The sequence below is a fragment of the Mobula birostris genome, chromosome 5, assembly GCF_030028105.1.
Source record: "Mobula birostris isolate sMobBir1 chromosome 5, sMobBir1.hap1, whole genome shotgun sequence".
Lineage (NCBI taxonomy): Eukaryota > Metazoa > Chordata > Chondrichthyes > Myliobatiformes > Myliobatidae > Mobula > Mobula birostris.
This window is the reverse complement of record NC_092374.1, coordinates 4,378,817-4,399,248: the sequence shown is the minus strand read 5'-3', so window position 1 is coordinate 4,399,248 and position 20,432 is coordinate 4,378,817. Positions and strand designations below refer to the sequence as shown.

At 44.8% G+C, this 20,432-nt stretch overlaps 1 protein-coding gene across 2 annotated transcripts in view; it reads left to right on the top strand.

Moving 5' to 3' along the window:
* LOC140197502 (growth hormone receptor-like) overlaps window positions 1-20,432 on the top strand; it is a 168,519-nt gene that overhangs the window by 15,273 nt on the left and 132,814 nt on the right. For both annotated transcript variants that reach the window (XM_072257512.1, XM_072257511.1), the window contains exon 2: window positions 15,071-15,158. In XM_072257512.1, coding sequence (XP_072113613.1) covers window positions 15,089-15,158 — 70 coding nt within the window. In that variant the 5' untranslated portion in view covers window positions 15,071-15,088. The remainder of the gene's footprint in view (window positions 1-15,070; window positions 15,159-20,432) is intronic.

Here is a 20,432-nt window from a genome sequence, read left to right as displayed (position 1 = left end):
GAATTCCAACAGGTTCATCAGGCAGGATTTTCCCTGAAGGAAACCATGCTGACTTTGCACTATTTTGTCCTGTGTCACCTCATCCTTAACAATTGACTATTAACATCTTCTCAACCACTGAGGTCATGCTAACTGGTCTATAATTTCCTTCTGCTGCCTTCCTCCTTTCTTAAAGAGTGGAGTAACATTTGCAATTTTTCAGTCCTCTGGCACCATGCCAGGGTCCATTGATTTTTGAAAGATCATTTCTAATGCCACCACAATCTCTAACGTGACCTCTTTCGGAACCCTAGGGTGCAGTTTATCTTGGTCCGGGTGACTTATGTACCTTTAGATCTTTCAGCTTTTTGAGCACCTTCTCTGTTGTAACAGTAACCGCACCCACTTCTCTTCCTTCACACACTACAACATCTGGCACACTGCTAGTGTCCTCCACAGTGAAGACTGACGCAAAATACTCATTTAGTTCATCAGGCCTCTCCTTGTCCCCTGCTATTATTTCTCTTGCCTCATTTTCTAGTGGTCCTATATCCACTCTCATTTCTCTTTTATTTTTAACATACTTGAAAAAACTTTTACTCTCCACTTTGATATTATTTGCTAGCTTGTTTTCATATTCCATTTTTTCCCTTCTAATGATTTTTTTAGTTGCTTTCTGTAGGGTTTTAAAAACTCCCCAATCCTCTGTCTTACCACTAATTTTTGCTTTGTTGTATGCCCTTTCTTTTGCTTTTACAATAGCTTTGACTTCCCTTGTCAGCCATGGTTGTACTATTTTACCATTTGAGTATTTCTTTATTTTTGGAATACACATGTCCTGCACCTTCTTCATTTTTTCCAGAAATGCACACCGTTGCTGCTCTGCTGACATCCCTGCCAGCAGCTCCTTCCAATTTACTTTGGCCAACTCCTCTCTCATACCACTGTAATTTCCCTTACTCCACTGAAATACTGCTACATCAGACTTTACTTCCTTCATATCAAATTTCAAGTTGAACTCAATCATATGGTGATCACTGGTTCCTAAGGGTTATTTTACCTTAAGCTCCCTAATCGCCTCTGGTTTATTTACATAACGCCCAGTGCAGTGTAGCTGATCTCCTAGTAGGCTCAACGACAAACTGCTCTAAAAAGCCATCTCTTGAAGGCATTCGACAAATTCACTCTCTTGAGATCCATTACCAACCCGATTTTCCCAATCGACTGGCATGTTAAAATTTCCCATGGCTACCATAACATTGCCCTTTTGACTCGCCTTTTCTATTTCCTGTTGTAACTTGTGGTCCACCTCCCTGCCACTGTTGGGAGGCCTGTATATAACTGCCATCAACGTCCTTTTACCTTTGCAGTTTCTTAAGTCGACCCACAAAGATTTAACATCTTCCGATCCTATCTTTCTACTGATTTGATGCAATTCTTTACCAGTAGATACACCACCCCGTCTTGTCTACATTCCTATCCCTCCGATACAATGTGTAACCTGGGACATTCAGCCCCCAACTACAACCATCCTTCAGCCAGGATTCAGTGATGGCCACAACATCATACCTGGCAATCTGTAATATTGTACTGCTGCCACAAAACAAGAAATATCTCAGTGACTGTCAGTGATAGAAAACCTGATTCTGATTCTAGTTACCTTTGAAGTGGATTAGGAACTGTCCCTATTACAGATTCCTGTGGGACCATAGTTGGCATAATACCATCTACTTCATGCTGTTCGGCCAGATTACTAACTAGTTTGGTACCTTGCATTTGTTTTCATCACACAATTCCTATGAAAGATTTCACCAATTTTTCTTCTGGAAGTTTTAGATAATGCCTTTAATATCCACAACCTGGATACTTCCTCACCTTTCCAAAGCTACTTCATCAAATGTGATGTACTGCTTGCATTCACGGTGAAGAATTAAAAATTATCAATTTATCCTTAATGATGGACTCCAAATGTCAGCCAACAGCTTACTTTTAAGCGCTCTACGACTCATGTTCATGATATTTATTGCTTGCTTGTTTATTTATTTATTTGTTGTTTGTTTTGTATTTGCACAGTGTGTTGCCTTTTCACACTGGTTGTTAACTGATTCTATTGTGTTTTTGTGAATACCCACAAGAAAGTTAACCTCAGGATGGTATATGGTGATGTATATGTGTTTATGTATATGTACATACATTTACTTTGGACTTTGAAATAGCTTCCAAGGTGATATTTTAGTGACAGATGTGTGATACCCTTCCACTCGTCCTGGCCAACGCTGAATTTTCAGCCTTTAAAGGATGGTTCTCAGGTGGGGTTGAAAGTGATACTGTGGCCATTTGTGGTGTGTGGGTAAATTATTGTGCTGCCAATATTATAGCAGTTTTTGCAATTTCAATAAATTGTTCATTGGCTGGGAGTGTTATGGGAATCCAGAGCTCAGGGAGTGCACCGTAATTCTGAACTGGGATAGGAAGAAGGAAGTGATTCTCTTGATTTTTAAGCATTCTCTGAGTGCTGTGTTTGAAAGCAGGTCCCAAGTACAAGAAGGCTTCGTGCTGAGTTTGACTTTGGGAGAATTGAGTAGTTCTAAGGTCAGCTGTTAAATGTAAGTCAATAGTGTAATAAATCAACTCATTGCTGGCAATTCTGTGTGTAAACAGCACAGCCATTTTGCATTTCACTTGGCTTGTGAATCCAGGCCAGACACATTCTGTTTTGTGAAGTCTTTTTACTGAAAACCTAAATAACAATACGAGACCTCAAGGACAACACTGCGCTGGGGATAAAACAACTGGTGCATACTAGTCAGTCTAGTTGCTGTGAAGACTTGTGAGCCATTGTAGGAGTAATTGAGAACTGAGGGAGGTGATTGAGCCGTGGTTTTGAAGTGTGGTTCGACGTACACCCCTTCTGGTGGTGCTGCGGCTATTTTGAAATGGTGGATTATTTCCAGCTCAGATGTAAAAACGTTATGGGCCGTATATTACAGATTGTGGATCTTTATTGTAGAGTAATTCTTTATTGGAGCCACAGAACATTACAGCACGGATACACGCCCTTTGGTCCAACCAATTCATGCTGGCCACAGTGCCCACCCAGCTAATCCTAATTCCTGCATTCAGCCCAAATCCCTCCACGTACTTGTGCAAGTCCTCCTTAAATGATGCTCTTGTACCTGCCTTGTCCATTTCCTTGGGCAGCTTATTCCATACACTCTGTGTGGAAAAAATTCTCCTGGGTACACTTTAAACCTTTCCCCTCTCACCCTAAACCTGTGCTTCCTAGTCTTGGACACTCTTACTCTCAGGAAAAGACAACCTTCCGCCCATCATGATTGTAAGTATTTCTATAAGGTCGCCCCCTTATACTCGGATATTCTGAGGAGTAAACCTAGCCTGGCCATTCTCTTCTTGTCATTCAGACCCTTGAGTCCTGGCGACATCCTCATAAACCATCTCTGCACAGTACAGACTGACCACACCGTTTCTATAACAGGGTGACCAGACTGTACACTGTACTCAACTACAGACTGACCACACCGTTTCTATAACAGGGTGACCAGACTGTACACTGTACTCAACTACAGACTGACCACACCGTTTCTATAACAGGGTGACCAGACTGTACACTGTACTCAACTACAGACTGACCACACCGTTTCTATAACAGGGTGACCAGACTGTACACTGTACTCAACTACAGACTGACCACACCGTTTCTATAACAGGGTGACCAGACTGTACACTGTACTCAACTACAGACTGACCACACCGTTTCTATTACAGGGTGACCAGACTGTACACTGTACTCTAGTACTCAAAGACATACACAACTGCAACATGTTGTCCCAGCTCCTATATTCAGTGCACTGACTGATGAAGCCAACATGCTAAATGTCTTTTGCATCACGTTGACTGCTTATGGTTCTGCTTTCAACAAACTATGCACTAGTACTCCTTTGTCCCTCTGTCTCATTACATATCAGAGCATAACTCCTATGCTGGTTGAACTATCGAAGGGACTGAGGAGGGGTTCCTTTTTCCAGAGGGTGGCGAACCTGTGGAATACTTTGCCACAAGTGGCTATGGAGGCCAGGTCCATAAGGCAAAGGAGCAGGAGTCAGCCATTCAGCCCATCGAGTCTGCTCTGCCATTTTATCATGAACTGATCCATTCTCCCATTTAGTCCCACTCCCCTGCCTTCTCACCATAACCTTTGATGCCCTGGCTACTCAGATACCTATCAATCTCTGCTTTAAATACACCCAATGACCTGGCTTCCACTGCCGCCCATGACAACAAATTCCACAGATTCACCACCCTCTGACTAAAAAAAATTTCTTTGCATCTCTGTTCTGAATGGGCGCCCTTCAATCCTTAAGTCATGCCCTCTCGTACTAGACTTCCCCATCATGGGAAACAACTTTGCCACATCCACTCTGTCCATGCCTTTCAACATTCGAAATGTTTCTATGAGGTCTCCCCTCATTCTCCTAAACTCCAAGGAATACAGTCCAAGAGCGGACAAACGTTCCTCATATGTTAACCCTCTCATTCCCGGAATCATTCTAGTGAATCTTCTCTGTACATCCTATCAGCACATCCTATCTTAAATAAGGAGACCAAAACTGCCCACAGTACTCCAAGTGAGGTCTCACCAGTGCCTTATAGAGCCTCAACATCACATCCCTGCTCCTTTACTCTATTCCTGTAGAAATGAATGCCAACATTGCATTCGTCTTCTTCACCACCGACTCAACCTGGAGGTTAACCTTAAGGGTATCCTGTACGCGGACTCCCAAGTCCCATTGCATCTCAGAACCTTGAATTCTCTCCCCATTTAAATAATAGTCTGTCTGTTTATTTCTTCTGCCAAAGTGCATAACCATACACTTTCCAACATTGTATTTCATTTGCCACTTCTTTGGCCACTCTTCCAATCTATCCAAGTCTCTCTGCAGACTCTCTGTTTCCTCAGCGCTACCGGCCCCTCCACCTATCTTTGTATCATCAGCAAACTTAGCCACAGAGCCATCTATTCCATAATCCAAATCGTTGATGTACAATGTAAAACGAAGCGGCCCCAACACGGACCCCTGTGGAACACCACTGGTAACTGGCAGCCAACCAGAATAGGATCCCTTTATTCCCACTCTCTGTTTCCTGCCAATCAGCCAACGCTCTATCCAGGTATGTAACTTGCCCGTAATTCCATGGGCTCTTGTTAAGCAGCCCCATGTGTGGCACCTTGTCAAAGGCCTTCTGAAAATCCAAATATACAACATGCACTGCATCTCCCTTGTATAGCCTACTCGTAATTTCCTCAAAAAATTGCAATAGGTTTGTCAGGCTGGATTTTCCGTTAAGGAATCGATGCTGAGTTGTGCCTATCTTGTCATATGCCTCCAGGTACTCCGTAACCTCATCCTTGACAATCGACTCCAACAACTTCCCAACCACCGATGTCAAGCTAACAGGTCATTGGGTATATTTAAAGCAGAGGTTGATATGTAACTCACCCAAAATGCCGGAGGAACTCAACAGATCAGGCAGTGGCTATGGACATGAATAAACAGTCAATGTTTTGGGCTGTGACCCTTTTGATTAGTAAGTTTGTCAGAGGTTACAGGGAGAAGGCAGAAAATGGGGTTGACAGGGAAAATAAATCAGCCCTGATTGAATAGTGGGGCAAACCTCATGGGCCAAGTGGCCTAATTCTACTCCCATGATTTATGGTCTTATAGTCTGTGCATTGCTGTTGAGGAGAGTGCTCCTATTTGGCAGAAAGATCGTGAGAATATGAAGAAATGTTAACTCCCAATACCTGTGGTTAAGTTAGCTCAGACTTGACTTGCACTCAGTGACCTTTTATTTTTCCTGTGACTGAGTTTCAATCTGTGTCGGCAGGTACACAAGCATATTAATTTGCACAAGACAGGTTTGGCTGAGTACAACTTACAAGTTAGAAGAGGGGACTCAAGTTTGCAAAGCAGTTTGCATGAATTTATAAAATCATAGAAAAGTACAGCACAGAAACAGGCCCTTCAGCACATTTAATCTGTGCTAACCCATTTAAACAGCCTACTCTAATCAACCTGCACCGAGACCGTAAGCCTTCATACCCTTCCCATCCATGTATGTATCTAAACTTCTCTTGAATTTTGAAATCGAGCTCACATGCATCACTTGTGTTGGCAATTTGTTCCACACTGTCACCATCCTTTGAGTGAAGATATTCCCCTCATGTTCCCCTTAAATATTTCACTTTCACCCTTAACCCATGACTCCGAGTTCTAATCTAAAGAATGAATAATCTATGCTTCTCATAATTTTAAACACTTCTATAAGGCAGCCCTTAACACTGCAGAAAGATTTGAAGACAGGAGATGATCCTAACGTGAAGGTGTTGCTGGATCAGAGTGTACTGGATAATAGACAGACAGTAAGCTGAGGCACAGTCAAGGCTGAGTTGCGGACATGATCTCCTCTCAATCTTCTACATTCCAACCTATTCAATCTTTCCTTATAACTCAGGTCCTCCAGTCCCAGCAACATCCTTGTAAATATTTTCTGTAAACTTTCAACCTTAAATTGACATCTTTCCTGTAGGCTGGTGACCAAAACTGCACATAATACTCCGAATTAGGCCTCACCAATGTTCAGTGGTTCAATATCAGATAATGTATACAGTGTACAACCTGAAATTCTTGCTCTTCGCATACATCCATGAAGGAGAGGAAAAACCCAAAGAATGAATGACAGAAAGCATTAGAACTCCAAACCCCCTCCCACTTACAAGCAGCAGCAAACGGATTAACCCTCCTGTTTCCCCCTCCCCCCACTTTCTCCAGTCCCCCCCCACCACACACCATGCAAGCAATAGCAAAACCACCAGAGACCATGATCTCACGTCCCATCGAGGTACTGTCCATCCCAACACTTTGACATCTCAACAGGCCCTCTCTCTCACTAACAAGGGGGGGAAAGAGATATCGCTCCTGCCACAGTGAGAGGGAAGGTCAACAGCTCGCTCTTCTGGTGTTACAGTCTGCAGTGTCACTTATTCGAGTTCCCCAATCTCGAGAACCAAACTCTCACTCACCGTTGTGAGAGAGAGAGATACTGCTCGAATGCAGAGGCCTCTGACAGCTGTGCCCGCTGTCTCAGTGTTTCGATCAGCCATGACAGTTCCGTCAGTGACATCGGTGAGGAATTGGGTTGTCCACAGGGCCACATTCCCAAGGTGCATGTTTACAAGGCCGCTCCTGGGGATCCCAAAGTGCAGGCTGCTCGGCGAGTTCCGAAAGCCACTGCTCATGAACAACGCAGTTTGAACACAGCTGTAGATCATGGACTCCGACAGGACCCCAGCCAGCCTGAAAATGTAAGATAAAAATATGAGAAAAGGAGATTTAAACTGTTTCACAGACAAACAGGAAGAAGTCACTCAGGTCCCCAAAGACCTTTGGCTCCATCTTTAGTTCCTCCCGTTCCACATTTTGTGTAATATCTTATACAACTTCAACATGACATCCCATTTCCTCTACTCAGTACTTTGAGATATGAAGACCATGTGCTAAAAGCTTTCTTTATGATGCCATTTTCAACAAATTATTCCCAGATCCCTTTGTCCTACCACACTCCTCAGTGCCCTACCTTTCACTGTGTAAGACCTGGTTGGTCCTACCGAAGTGCAAAACCTCGCACTTGTCTGCATTAAATTCCATCTGACATTTTTCAGCCCATTTTTCGAGCTGATGCAGATGTCTCTGCAAGCCATGATAGCTTCCTCACTGTCCACTACACCCCTAGTCTTGGTGTCATTCGCAAATTTGCTGGTCCAGATAACCACATTATTATCCAGATCATTGACATAGATGACAAACAACAGACCCAGCATTGATCCCTTTGGCACATCACTAGTCACAGGTCTCCAGTCAGAAAGGCAACCATCTGCTACCACTCTGTGGCTTCTAACACAAAGCCAATGTCTAATCCAATTTACTACCTCATCCTGAATGCCGACCAACTGAACCTTTTTGACCAACCTCCCATGTGGGACCTTGTCAAATGCCTTACAAAGGTCCACGTTGGAACAACTTCCACAGTCTTACCTTCATCCGCTTTCCTAGTAAACTATAAAATTGGTTTGACACGACCTACCACACATGAAGCCATGTTGACTATCCTTAATGAATCCATCTCTATCCAAGTACTTATAAATCTGGTTCCTTGGATACCTTCCAATAGCTTACCCACAATTGATGTCAGACTCCCTGGTTTATGTTTAGAGCCTTTTTTAAACAGCAGAAAAACATTGGCTATTCTCCAATCCTTTGGTACCTCTCCTGTTGCTAAGGGCATTTTAAATACCTCTGCTAGGGCCCCAGCAATTTCTGCACTTGCCTCCCACAGGGTCCAAGGGAATACCTTGTCAGTCCCTGAGGATTTATCCACCCTGATTTGCCTGAAGACAGAAAAACATCTTTTCCTCTGTAATCTGTGCAGGGCCCATGAAGTCAATGCTGCTTTGCCTCACTTCTAAGATTCAGGAGAGTAAATACAGTTGCAGAAAATTATCTGAAGATCTCCCTAGTCTCTTTTGGCTCCACACATAGATTACCATTCTGATTTTCCAGAGGACCAATTTTGTCCCTTGTAATCCTTTTCCTCTCTATCTCAGTTTTGTCAGCAAGGATAGTTTAACCATGCCAGAGGGCGTAAGTAAGGAAAATAATAAAGAAAATATCAAAAGTGAAGACACTGTACTTGAATGCATGGCACATTCATAAATGTTGTTCTAATAGGTTGTTTCTTCTGAAGGTAAGTATTTACCAGATCCTCTGACATGGAGCTCAGTATCTTGTTGGGCAATTTCAGAGTGCACCCTGTTCTGGTCGCATTACTGCGGGACTAGAATCAGCTGGGAAGAACACTTCCTTCCCTTAGGATTTCCCATTACTATTTGTGAGCCAATGGTTTTGTGATCATCGGTATTGATGCTAGATCTTAAAGATGAAAGATTCGCTTTTATTTGTCAAATGCATATTGAAACATCAAAACATACAGTTTGCGTCAATGACCAACCTTGTCTGAGGATGTGTTGAGACCAGTGTGTAAGTGTCACCACCAAAATAACATGCGTGCAGCTTATAACCCTAACCCGTATGGAATGCTATAACCCTAACCTGTATGGAATGTTGGAGCACCCGGGGAACCCACGCGATCACAGGCAGAACGTGCAAACTCCTTGCAGGCAGTGATGGGAACTGAACCTGATCGTCGGTGCTGTAAAGCTTTGTGTTAGCTACTATGTTACCATGCTGCTTTTTAATTAAATTTTTATTTTAATTATCGGGAGGGCGGGGAGGAGTACAAGCTGTTTGGGGATAGGTGAAACCAGGTGAAGGGGAAGGTAGGTGGGTATGGGGGAAGGGAGGATGAAGTTAGATTCTAGGAGGGGATAGGTGAGACCAGGTGAGGGGGAAGGTAGGTAGGGTTGGGGGAGGAGGATGAAGTTAGATTCTAGGAGGGGATAGGTGAGACCAGGTGAGGGGGAAGGTAGGTGGGTATGGGGGAAGGGAGGATGAAGTTAGATTCTAGGAGGGGATAGGTGAGACCAGGTGAGGGAGAAGGTAGGTAGGGTTGGGGGAGGAGGATGAAGTTAGATTCTAGGAGGGGATAGGTGAGACCAGGTGAGGGGGAAGGTAGGTGGGTATGGGAGAAGGGAGGATGAAGTTAGATTCTAGGAGGGGATAGGTGAGACCAGGTGAGGGGAAAGGTAGGTGGGGTTGGGGGAAGGGAGATGAAGTGAGATGTTGGGAGGGGATAGGTGAGACCAGGTGAGGGGGAAGGTAGGTAGGGTTGGGGGAGGAGGATGAAGTTAGATTCTAGGAGGGGATAGGTGAGACCAGGTGAGGGGGAAGGTAGGTGTGGTTGGGGGAAGGGAGATGAAGTGAGATGTTGGGAGGGGATAGATGAGACCAAGTGAGGGGGCAGGTAGGTGGGTGTGGGGGAAGGGAGGATGAAGTGAGATGTTGGGAGGGGATAGGTGAGACCAGGTGAGGGGGAAGTTAGGTGGGTGTGGGGGAAGGAATGAAGTGAGAAGCTAGGAGGAGATAAGGAGATAAAATGTAGAGCTGATGAAGAAGGAATGTGATTGGAGAGGAGAGTGGACCATGGGAGTAAGGGAAGGAGGAGAGACACTACAGGGAGTTGATGGACAAGTGAAGAGAAGGGGTGAGAGGGGAACCAGAATGGGGAACTGAAAAAGACAGAAAGAGGAGGGGGACAACTCCTTCCCCTCCACCCATCTCTTATTCTGACATCTCTCCCTTCTTTTCCATTCCTGAAGAAGGGTCTTGGCCCAAAGTGTTGACTGTTCATTTCCATAGTTGCTGCCTGATCTGCTGAGTTCCACCAGCATTTTGTGTTTATTGCAGTACTTGGGTAGAATATACAGAGTACAGGCAGAAACGGGCTCTTTGGCCCATGATGGTTGTGCTGACCATGATGACTTTGCAAATGCAATTAAATTCTGTCTCTCATAATCCCCTCCAGTAAGTTTTCCACACTGATATTCCCAGCAGGCTCACAGACTGTAGTTTTCACTAACCTGTCCTCCACACTGATATTCCCACAAGTCTGTAGTTTTCCTAGCTAAACCCCACTCAACTTGTCAGGCAGCATCTATGGAGAGGAATAAACAGTGGATATTCTGAGCTAACTGAAATGTCAACTGTTTGTTCCTTTCCACAGGTGCTGCCTGACATGTTGAGTTCCTCCAGTATTTTGTGAGTGCCACTGGATTTCAGCTGCCCATTCCTGATACCCCTCCTGTTTGCTGACCGGACCTTAATTATGTATTTTCAACCAAGGATGGTAATCTTGCAGGCCTTGCTGTTTACTGTAACTAGAACATGCTGGTTTAGGCTCCTGAAAACATCCCACTTTTTGGATGTCCCTTTGCATGCCAACTCTACCTCCCAAGCAACTTTTGCAAATGCTGTCCAACACCATCCTAATGAGCCTTTAGGGCTTTTGTCTGAAGTACCAGCCCTGTGTCTTTCCATCACTCAGCTGGCAAACTGGTTCGTCATTGTCACAGACACCGAGTTACACTGGAAAAACTTGTCTTGCATACTGTTCATACCTATCAGTTGATCACTGCAGTGCATAGAGGTTATTCAGCTTCAGGTTCTGGTGTTATTGAACCATTCACATGAAAACAGTCAAACAAAACAGCGTTCCATAAGATTTAGGAGCGGAATTAGGACATTTGGCCCATTGAGTCTGCTCCACCATTTCATCATGGCTGATCCATTTTCCGTCTCGGCACAAGTCTCCAGCCCTCTCCGTATCCCTTCATGCCCTGACCAATCAAAGATCCATCACCCTCTGCCTTAAATACACATAAAGGCTTGGCTTTCACTACTGCCTGTGGCAAAGAATTCCACAGATTCACTACACTGGCTGAAGAACTTCCTCTTCTCTGTTCTAAAAGCATGTCTCTCTATTCAGAGGCTGTGCACTCTGATCTTAAGACTTTCCCACTATAGGAAACATCCTCTCCATATTGACTCTATCAAGGCCTTTCAACATCCGATGGGTTTCAATGAAGTCCCTCCTCATTTTTCTGAATTCTAGTGAATACAGGCCCAGGGCCATCATATGACAAGCCGTTTAATGCTGGAATCATTTTTGTGAACAAGAGAAAATCTGCAGATGCTGGACCCCCTGCAGTTTCAACACATCCTTTCTGAGATAAGGGGCCCAAAAGTGCTCTCAGTACTCCAAGTGAGGCCTCACCAGTACTTTATAAAATCTCACTATTACATGCTTGCTTTTATATTCTTCTCCATTCTATCACAAAGTTCCTCTGGGGCCAAGGTACAAAACGCAGTACCTACAGTCATATACAGCACGTAGCACATATAGCTCATATAATTATGACAACAGTAAAACATACATGTACAAAAGTTTAACAAATAATAATAATATAGCCCAATCTGTGAGTGACATGGCCTTCAGACTGAAGTTCTCTTGGAGACACGTCAGTTGCAGCAGTTGCTCATCTTGCGCGAGCGTAGCTGCAGACCAACACAACGCAGCTTGTCATCCCAGGAGCAAACACTGGAGAGCAGCACTGACAGGAGGGGCAGTCCCCAACCCATCCCGATTCCAGTGGCACACAGCCAGCCCTTCCCTCAGGCGACCCCCGAGGCCTTGCAGCTCCCCAACTGTCCGTCTCACCAATGAACCATGAATCATACTCTCAGTATTCCACATTACCAATGTCCATCAGGATCTGGTGATCACAATAAGAAGTCCAAACCAGTCATCTTCACTGTTTTGTTGGACCGTGTGCTGCCGCGGCACATTTTTTTTTTACCTTGTCCAAGATTAAACAACGACAGTATGCAGAATATAGTGTTAACAGTTCCAGAGAAAGAGCAAAGCAGGCAGACAATTAGATGCAAAATTATAACCAGGTAGATTGTGAGGCCAAGGATCCATTTTATTCTCCTGGGGAACTGTCCAATAGTCTTTATGATAGCAGGGTAGAATCTGTCCTTGAACCTGGTGGTACATGCTTTCAGGTTTTTGTAACTTTTGCCTGATGGAAAAGAGGAGGTAAGAGAGAATGTCCAAGATGGGTGGGTTTTTTAATTATGCTGGCTGCTTTACCGAGGCAACAAGAAGTGTAGACAGAGTCTGTGGAGGGGTTGCTGGTTTCTGATGGGCTGACCTGTGTCAGGGTGAGTGTGTGTTAGGGTGGAGGTGTAGATGAGTCCGTGAAGGGGAGGCTGGTTTCTGATGTGCTGAGCTGTGTCAGGGTGAGAGTGTGTTAGGGTCAGGAAGTACAGACAGAGTCCGTGGAGGGGAGGCTGGTTTCTGATGTGCTGAGCTGTGTCAGGGTGAGAGTGTGTTAGGGTCAGGAAGTACAGACAGAGTCCGTGGAGGGGAGGCTGGTTTCTGATGTGCTGAGCTGTGTCAGGGTGAGAGTGTGTTAGGGTCAGGAAGTACAGACAGAGTCCGTGAAGGGGAGGCTGGTTTCTGATGTGCTGAGCTGTGTCAGGGTGAGCGTGTGTTAGGGTCGAGGTGTAGACGAGTCCGTGGAGGGGAGGCTGGTTTCTGATGTGCTGAGCTGTGTCAGGGTGAGAGTGTGTTAGGGTCAGGAAGTACAGACAGAGTCCGTGAAGGGGAGGCTGGTTTCTGATGTGCTGAGCTGTGTCAGGGTGAGCGTGTGTTAGGGTCGAGGTGTAGACAGAGTCCGTGAAGGGGAGGCTGGTTTCTGATGGGCTGACCTGTGTCAGGGTGAGAGTGTGTTAGGGTCAGGAAGTACAGACAGAGTCCGTGGAGGGGAGGCTGGTTTCTGATGTGCTGAGCTGTGTCAGGGTGAGCGTGTGTTAGGGTCAACGTCCGTGGAGGGGACGTAAACTGAAGTATGTGCAACACTCCCCTTCCTGTAGTTAACGACCAGCTATTTTTATTTATGTCTTGCGCTGTGCTGCCACCACAAAACAACAAATTTCATGACACAACCCTCCCAACCATCGAGGATATTTTCAAAAGGCGATGCCTCAGAAAAGCAGCATCTATCATTAGGGATTCCTATCACCCAGGACATGCCCTCTTCTCATCACTACCATCAGGGAGGAGGTACAGGAGCCTGAAGACACACACTCAATGATTTAGGTACAGCTTGTTCGCTTCTGCCGTCAAATTTACGAATGGTCCACGAATCCATGAATACTACCTCACAGTTATGCTTTTTCTTTGCGCTGCTGATTGATACTTTTGTATTTCTCACTGTTACACAGTAACTTTCTATGTATTGGAATGTACTGCTGGAACAAAACAACAAATCTCACAACATAGGCCTGTGATATTAAACCTGATTCTGACTATTGAGTCCCCCTTTCGTTACTGCTCACCACGACTTTGGCCTTCTCGCTGTATAACAGAGCCAGTTGTTGTCCAAGTGATTGGCTGCTGTTGTTTTCTCTTGAGAGGTCACCTACCCGCCACCCTGAGGCTGTATCTACTGGCCTCCCCTCCTGGCAACACCAGTGCCCTTGAACGGAGGATCCTACAAAACGTACTGGATGTGGCACAGTCCATCATGGATAAATCCCTCCCCACCATTGAGCACATCTACATGGAGCGATGTTGCAGTAAAGCAGCATCCATCATCAAGGACCCCCACCACCCTGTTCACGCTTTCTTCTTGTTACCATCATGAAGAAGGTGCAGGAGCCTCAGGACCCACACCACCAGGTTCAGGAGCAGTTAATACCCCTCAACCACCAGGCTCCTGAACTGCAGGGGATAACTTCACCGACCTCATCACTGAACTGTTGCCACAACCAATGGACTCACTTTCAAGGACTTTTCATCTCATGTTCTCCATATTTATTGCTTATTTATTATTATTTTTATTTTCTTTTTGTATTTGCACAGTTTGTTGTCCTTTGCACTTTGGTTGTTTGTCCACCTTGTAGTGTGTGGTTTTTCACTCAGTGGCCACTTTGTTAAGCACACCTGTTGGTTAATGTAAATATCTGATCAGCCAATCATGTGGCAGCAACTCAGTGCATTAAAGCATGCAGACGTGGTCAAGAGGTTCAGTTGTTGTTCAGATCAAACATCAGAATGGGGAAGAAATGTGATCTAAGTGACTTTGGCCGGGGAATGATTGTTGATGCCAGCTGGGGTGATTTGAGTATCGCAGAAACTGCTGATCTCCTGGGATTTTCACACACAACAGTCTCTAGAGTTTACAGAGAATGGTGTGAAAAACAAAAAGAAAATCCAGTAAGTGGCAGTTCTGTGCCTTGTTATTGAGAGAGTTCAGAGGAGAATGGCCTGACTGGTTCAAGCTAATGGGAAGGTGACTGTAACTCAGATAACCACACGTTACAACAGCGGTGTGTAGAAGAGTATCTCTGAACACACAACACATGAACATTGAATTGGATGGGCTACAGCTGCAGAGACCACGAGCATGTACTCCTGTACTTAATAAAGAATCTAATGCATGAAAGGGACATGACAGTAGAATATTTAATGTAGGTCTTCCTCTTTGCAGGTCAATCTGGATTGAAAAATGGCTGCACCATGGTTAATCTGGTACTTGCTGGCTGTGGCTTTCATTGACTCTGCTCACTCCTCTGATGGTAAGTTAATTGTTGAGATTTTCTCAGTTATATGATTAAAATCAGGAAATCATCTTGTAACATTGTGCGTGAGTTAGATGCCCAATTTTGTCTGTGTGGAGTTTGCACTTTCTCCCTGCGACCTTGTGGGTTTCCTGTGGATCCTCTGATTTAGCCCGACGTCCCACAGAATAATTGACTGACATAAATAGAATCATGTGTAGAATCTGGAGGCAGTTGTTGGGAATGCAGGGAGCGTTAAATGGGATTAATCTCGGATTAAATAGGTGGCTGATAAACTCAGTTGTACCCACATAGTATCTCACCCTAATCTCCAGGCAACCTGGCGGTCATAAAGCAAATGGGAGGCAGAGTCTGGGTTGGACCAGGAATACCATTAAGGATCAGGTAACGTGGGAAACGGGTATAAAAATGAACAATTAATATGGGATCTCTAAAAAAAATGGTTGTGTTGGAGGCATTGTGTGCGAGAGGGGACAGATATAACAAGGATTACTGGAGTCTGGAGAGGTGAGGGAAAGTGGGCATGTTCTCCTTGAGTTGTGCTGCAGAACAACTGCAGCCCTTGCGAGCTGCGGCAGGTATAATGAACATGTCATTGACTCTGTGGATGTAACGTTTATCATCAACATAAACCTATTAGTTTGCATGGTGATTTTTGTACTGTAAATTAACTCAAATCTTTGCAAGATCCAAACAATTAATAGGCTTGACAATGATCCAATTGGGTATGGTAATTTTACCTTTCTGTCGATAGTATCAGAACGTTGGCAATCTGTCAGTGTCCAGTGTCTCCAGTATTTACTGTGCCCATAAAATCTATTGTATGGATATCTGTCTGCTAATGAGATTGGAAGGCTTAAGATAGATGAGGGCAGATGTGCTCAAGTACTCCACCAGACAATTGGCTCCTTTACTGCTCCAACATAGATCGCATTGTCAGCCTGAGTCGCTGCAATTTGGATCATTTGTATTGCCGTGTGATGCTGACTTGTACACTGGTATGATGCTTTTTTCCATCTGTATTTATTGAAATGAAGAAGTTCTGATGCACTCAGGGGCCATTACTCTCTGACTGATGACACTCTGATGTTCTCAGCACTCTAATCTAATTATCTGGCTGAAGACTGAGAGACCAGAAACAAAATGTCCAGAGGAATAACAGTGGTCTGTGAATGCAAGTTAGTGAAGGATAGCTGAGCCAGGTCGTTGTTTGTAACATCGGTGTGCAGTCATTACTTTGTCATGTCCACTTCGCAGTTTCCTGGTTTAAAAATCTCAAGGCTTTAATGTGATTCATTTATGCATAGAACACAGAACACTCAACACAGTACAGGCCCTTCAGCCCATTGTGTTGTGCTGACTCTTTTAACCTGCTCTAAAATAAATCCAACACTTCCCTCCTATATATCCTTCCACTATTCTTTCATCCACGTGCCTATCTGAGAGTCTATTAAATGTCCCTAATGCTTCTACCATCTCCCCTGGCATTGTGTTCCACGTAATCTCCACTTCTGTGTCAAAAAAAAACTATTTCTTAACACCCTTAAAAAAATGTGGCTAATGTGAACGTTGGTCCCTTGGAGGATGAGAAGGGGGAATTGATATTAGGTAATGAGGAAATGACAGAGGCTTTGAATGACTATTTGGTGTCGGTCTCCATGGTGGAGGACACGTCTAACATGCCAAAGAGAAATGTTATGGATGCGATGGGAGGTGAGGACCTCGATATAAGAGCTATCACTGAAGAGGTAGCGCTGAGCAAACTTGCGGACCCGAAGATAGACAAGTCCCTTGGTCCTGATGGAATGCATCCCAGATACTGAAAGAAATGGCAGAGGTTATAAAAGAGGCTTTGGTGATAATTTACCAAAATTCTCTGGACTCTGGGCAGGTCCTAGCGGATTAGAAGACAGCGAATTTCACACCACTGTTCAAAAGAGGATGTAGGCAAAAGGCAGATAACTATAGGCCAGTAAGTTTAACATCTGTAGATGGGAAAATGCTTGAAGCTGTCATTAAAGAAGAAATAGTGAGGCAAACTCAGCAGGATTCAGCAAAGGAAGGTTCTGTTTGACAAACTTACTGGAGTTCTTTGAGGATGTAACAAGCGCAGTGGATAGAGGAGAACAGATGGATGTTATTTACTTGGATTTCCGGATCTCCGGATTTCCAGAAGGCGTTTGATAAAGGTGCTGAGTAAAATCCATAAGGTTAGGATGCATAGAGTTGGGGATGATGTATTTGCATGGATAGAGGATTGATTAACTAACAGAAAGCAGAGGGTTGGGATACATGGGTGTTACTCTGGTTGGCAATCAGTGGTGAGTGGTGTGCCACAAGGGTCAGTGCTGGGCCTGTAACTGTTCACAATATACACTAACGATTGGATGAGGGGACCGAATGTAGTGTATCTAAGTTTGCTGATGACACTAAATTGAGTGGAAAAGCAAATTGTGCAGAAGGTACCAAGAGTCTGCAGAGAGATATAGAGAGGTTATGTGAGTGGGCAAGGGTCTGGCAGATGGAGTACAATGTTGGTAAATGCGAGGTCACCCACTTTGGAAGGAAAAATGGAAGAGCAGATTATTATTTAAATGGTAAACATTTGCAGCATGCTGCTGTGCAGAGGGACTTGGGAGTGCTTGTGCATAAATTGCAAAAGGTTGGTTTGCAGGTGCAGCAGCAGGCAATCATGAGGGCAAGTGGAATGTTGACCCCCATTGCTAGAGGGATTGAATTTAAGAGTAGGGAGGTTATGCTGCAACTGTACAGGGTACTGGTGAGGCTGCAGCTGGAGTGCTGCATGCAGTTCTGGTCTCCTTACTTGAGGAAGGATATACTGGCTTTGGAAGTGGTGCAGAGGAGGTTCACCAGGTTGATTCCAGAGATGTGGGGTTTAGACTATGAGGAGAGATTGAGTTGCCTGGGACTGTACTCGCTAGAATTCAGAAGAATGAGAGGAGATCTTATAGAAACCTATAAAATTATGAAAGGGATAGATAAGATAGAGGAAGGAAAATTGTTTCCACTGGTAGGTGAGACTAGAACTAGGGGACGTAGCCTCAAGATTTGGGGGAGTGTATTTAGGATGGAGATGAGGAACTGCTTTTCCCAGAAGGTGGTGAATCTGTGGAATTCTCTGCCCAATGAAGCAGTGGAAGCTATCTCAGTAAATATATTTAAGACAAGGTTGGATAGATTTTTGCATAGTAGGGGAATTAAGGGTTATGGGGGAAAAGGCAGTTAGGTGGAGGTGAGTCCATGATCAGCCATGATCTTATTGAATGGCGGTGCAGGCTCGACGGGCCAAATGGTCGACTCCTGCTCCTATTTCTTATGCTCTTAGGTTTTTATGTTCTGACATTCCCCCCTGTGCATTATTCCAAACACCCTAAACTGATGCCCCCTTGTTTTACTAATTTCTGCTCTGGAAGCTAGTCTCTGGCTGTCCACTCTATCAACGTGCCTCTCATCACCTTGTGCACCTCTGTTAAGTTGCCTTTCATCCTCCTGCGCCCCAAAGATAAAAGCCTTAGCTCTCGCAACCAACCCTCACAAGGCATGCTCTCTAATCCAGGCAGCATCCTGGCAAATCTCTTCTGCACCCTCTGTAAAACTTCCACGTCCTTCCGATAAGTAGGCGACCAGAATTGTACACAAGTGTGTTCTAACGTGGTTGGTGGTGTTGTGGAAAGTGCAGAAGATTATCATGGCAAATGTCGCCGTGCTTCCGGTGCCAATTTAGCGTGCCCACAACTCACTAGCCTGTAGGTCTTGGGATCGTGGGTGGGAAGCAGAGTACCCAGAAGAAGTCCGAGCAGTCACAGAGAGAATGTACAGAGAGAGAGAGCGAGAGCAGTGGGAATTGAACTGGGTTGCTAGTGCTGTAATGGTGGTGTGCTGGCAGTTACAATACTGTGCTCCCCCATGGTTAAATAAAAGATCACCTCATCTGCTTTAAATGGATGATTCCTGGCGGTTGAAACAGTCACCCTCTACCACCCTTCCTCCTCTGCTTGTGTCACCCACAGGAGGAAATCTCCTTTCCATATCTTGTTTGTGAAGATCAGTCTAGATGCCTTCATCCTTCCGATCTCCAGCAGTTAGGAGCCTAGACAGCTTTTCCTCATAAGTCAGTCTGCCAATGCTAGGTATTGGTCTTGCTCAATCTTGTGTGCCTGCTTCTGTGATGTGCTTCTGTTTTAGAACAGGCCGACCCGACCCAGCATCCAAGGCGTGAACCACGGTGCCTCTGATCCCGGGAATCCTGGTTTAAGGTTTCCCGTTCCCGTAGGTACAGGTGCTGAACTCCTGACTGCAGAGCAATTCACGTGAGACCCCGAGCTCCACCTTTACCTCTGAAAACTTCACTTTCGCAAATATTGCCTGTTGCTGAGATTAATTTAGCTGCAGTCGCTAATAGAACAGCTCACAGCCCGTAGCTACCTAGACAATAAGCTCCAAATTTCAAATATGTTATTTGTTTACTGGCCGTTAATGGTGGTTAATTTGACAGTCAGCAAGCCGGCTGTGTGAGGCTTTATCCACCGTCCGCATTTACAGGGAATTTCCTGTGGTGTGTTGGTGTGACATGCAAGAAAAACACCCTTCATCAATTATAACAAATAAACAAATCTATAAAAAATAAAGAAAGCTAATAATGTTGGGGGTTAATGGACAGATAAAGAATAAAATGTGCATAAATAAATAAATCCCAGCATGTAAACGGCATTGTAAAAGGTGATTAAATGTATTTACAGCACAGTGCAGTGGCGGGGGTAATAGACAGAGTGGAGTGGAGAACTAGAATGGTTGATCAGATTAACTGCCCAGGAGAAGAAACTTTTAGGGTGGTGTGTAGTTTTTGATTTAATAGCCCGATAGCACTTTTCAGAGGGAGTTTTTGGAAAAGGCAGTTGGCAGGGTGGGTAGTGCCTGCAATGGTTTTTCCTGCCGCTTCTCGCCCTGGGTTACATACAAGCCCTGCGGGACAGTGGGCTGCAGACAGTGACCTGACAGTTTACTGTCGTTTTGTGTGTCGCGAGAGGATGTTGCAGCAAACCAGACAGTCAATGTTGATGTGAGGATGCTGTCTCTGATGGCAGTGTGGGATTGCGCCAGTACTGTACCAGCTGCAAGACGGACATCCTCTGCCGAGCCTTTTTGTTAATGGTTCTCCCACACGAGATCCTGGGAAGCAATGTTGCCCAGGAAGCTGAACGTTGAAACAGGGCTGACTGTAGAGTTGTTGATGGATGTGTCTCTAACTGT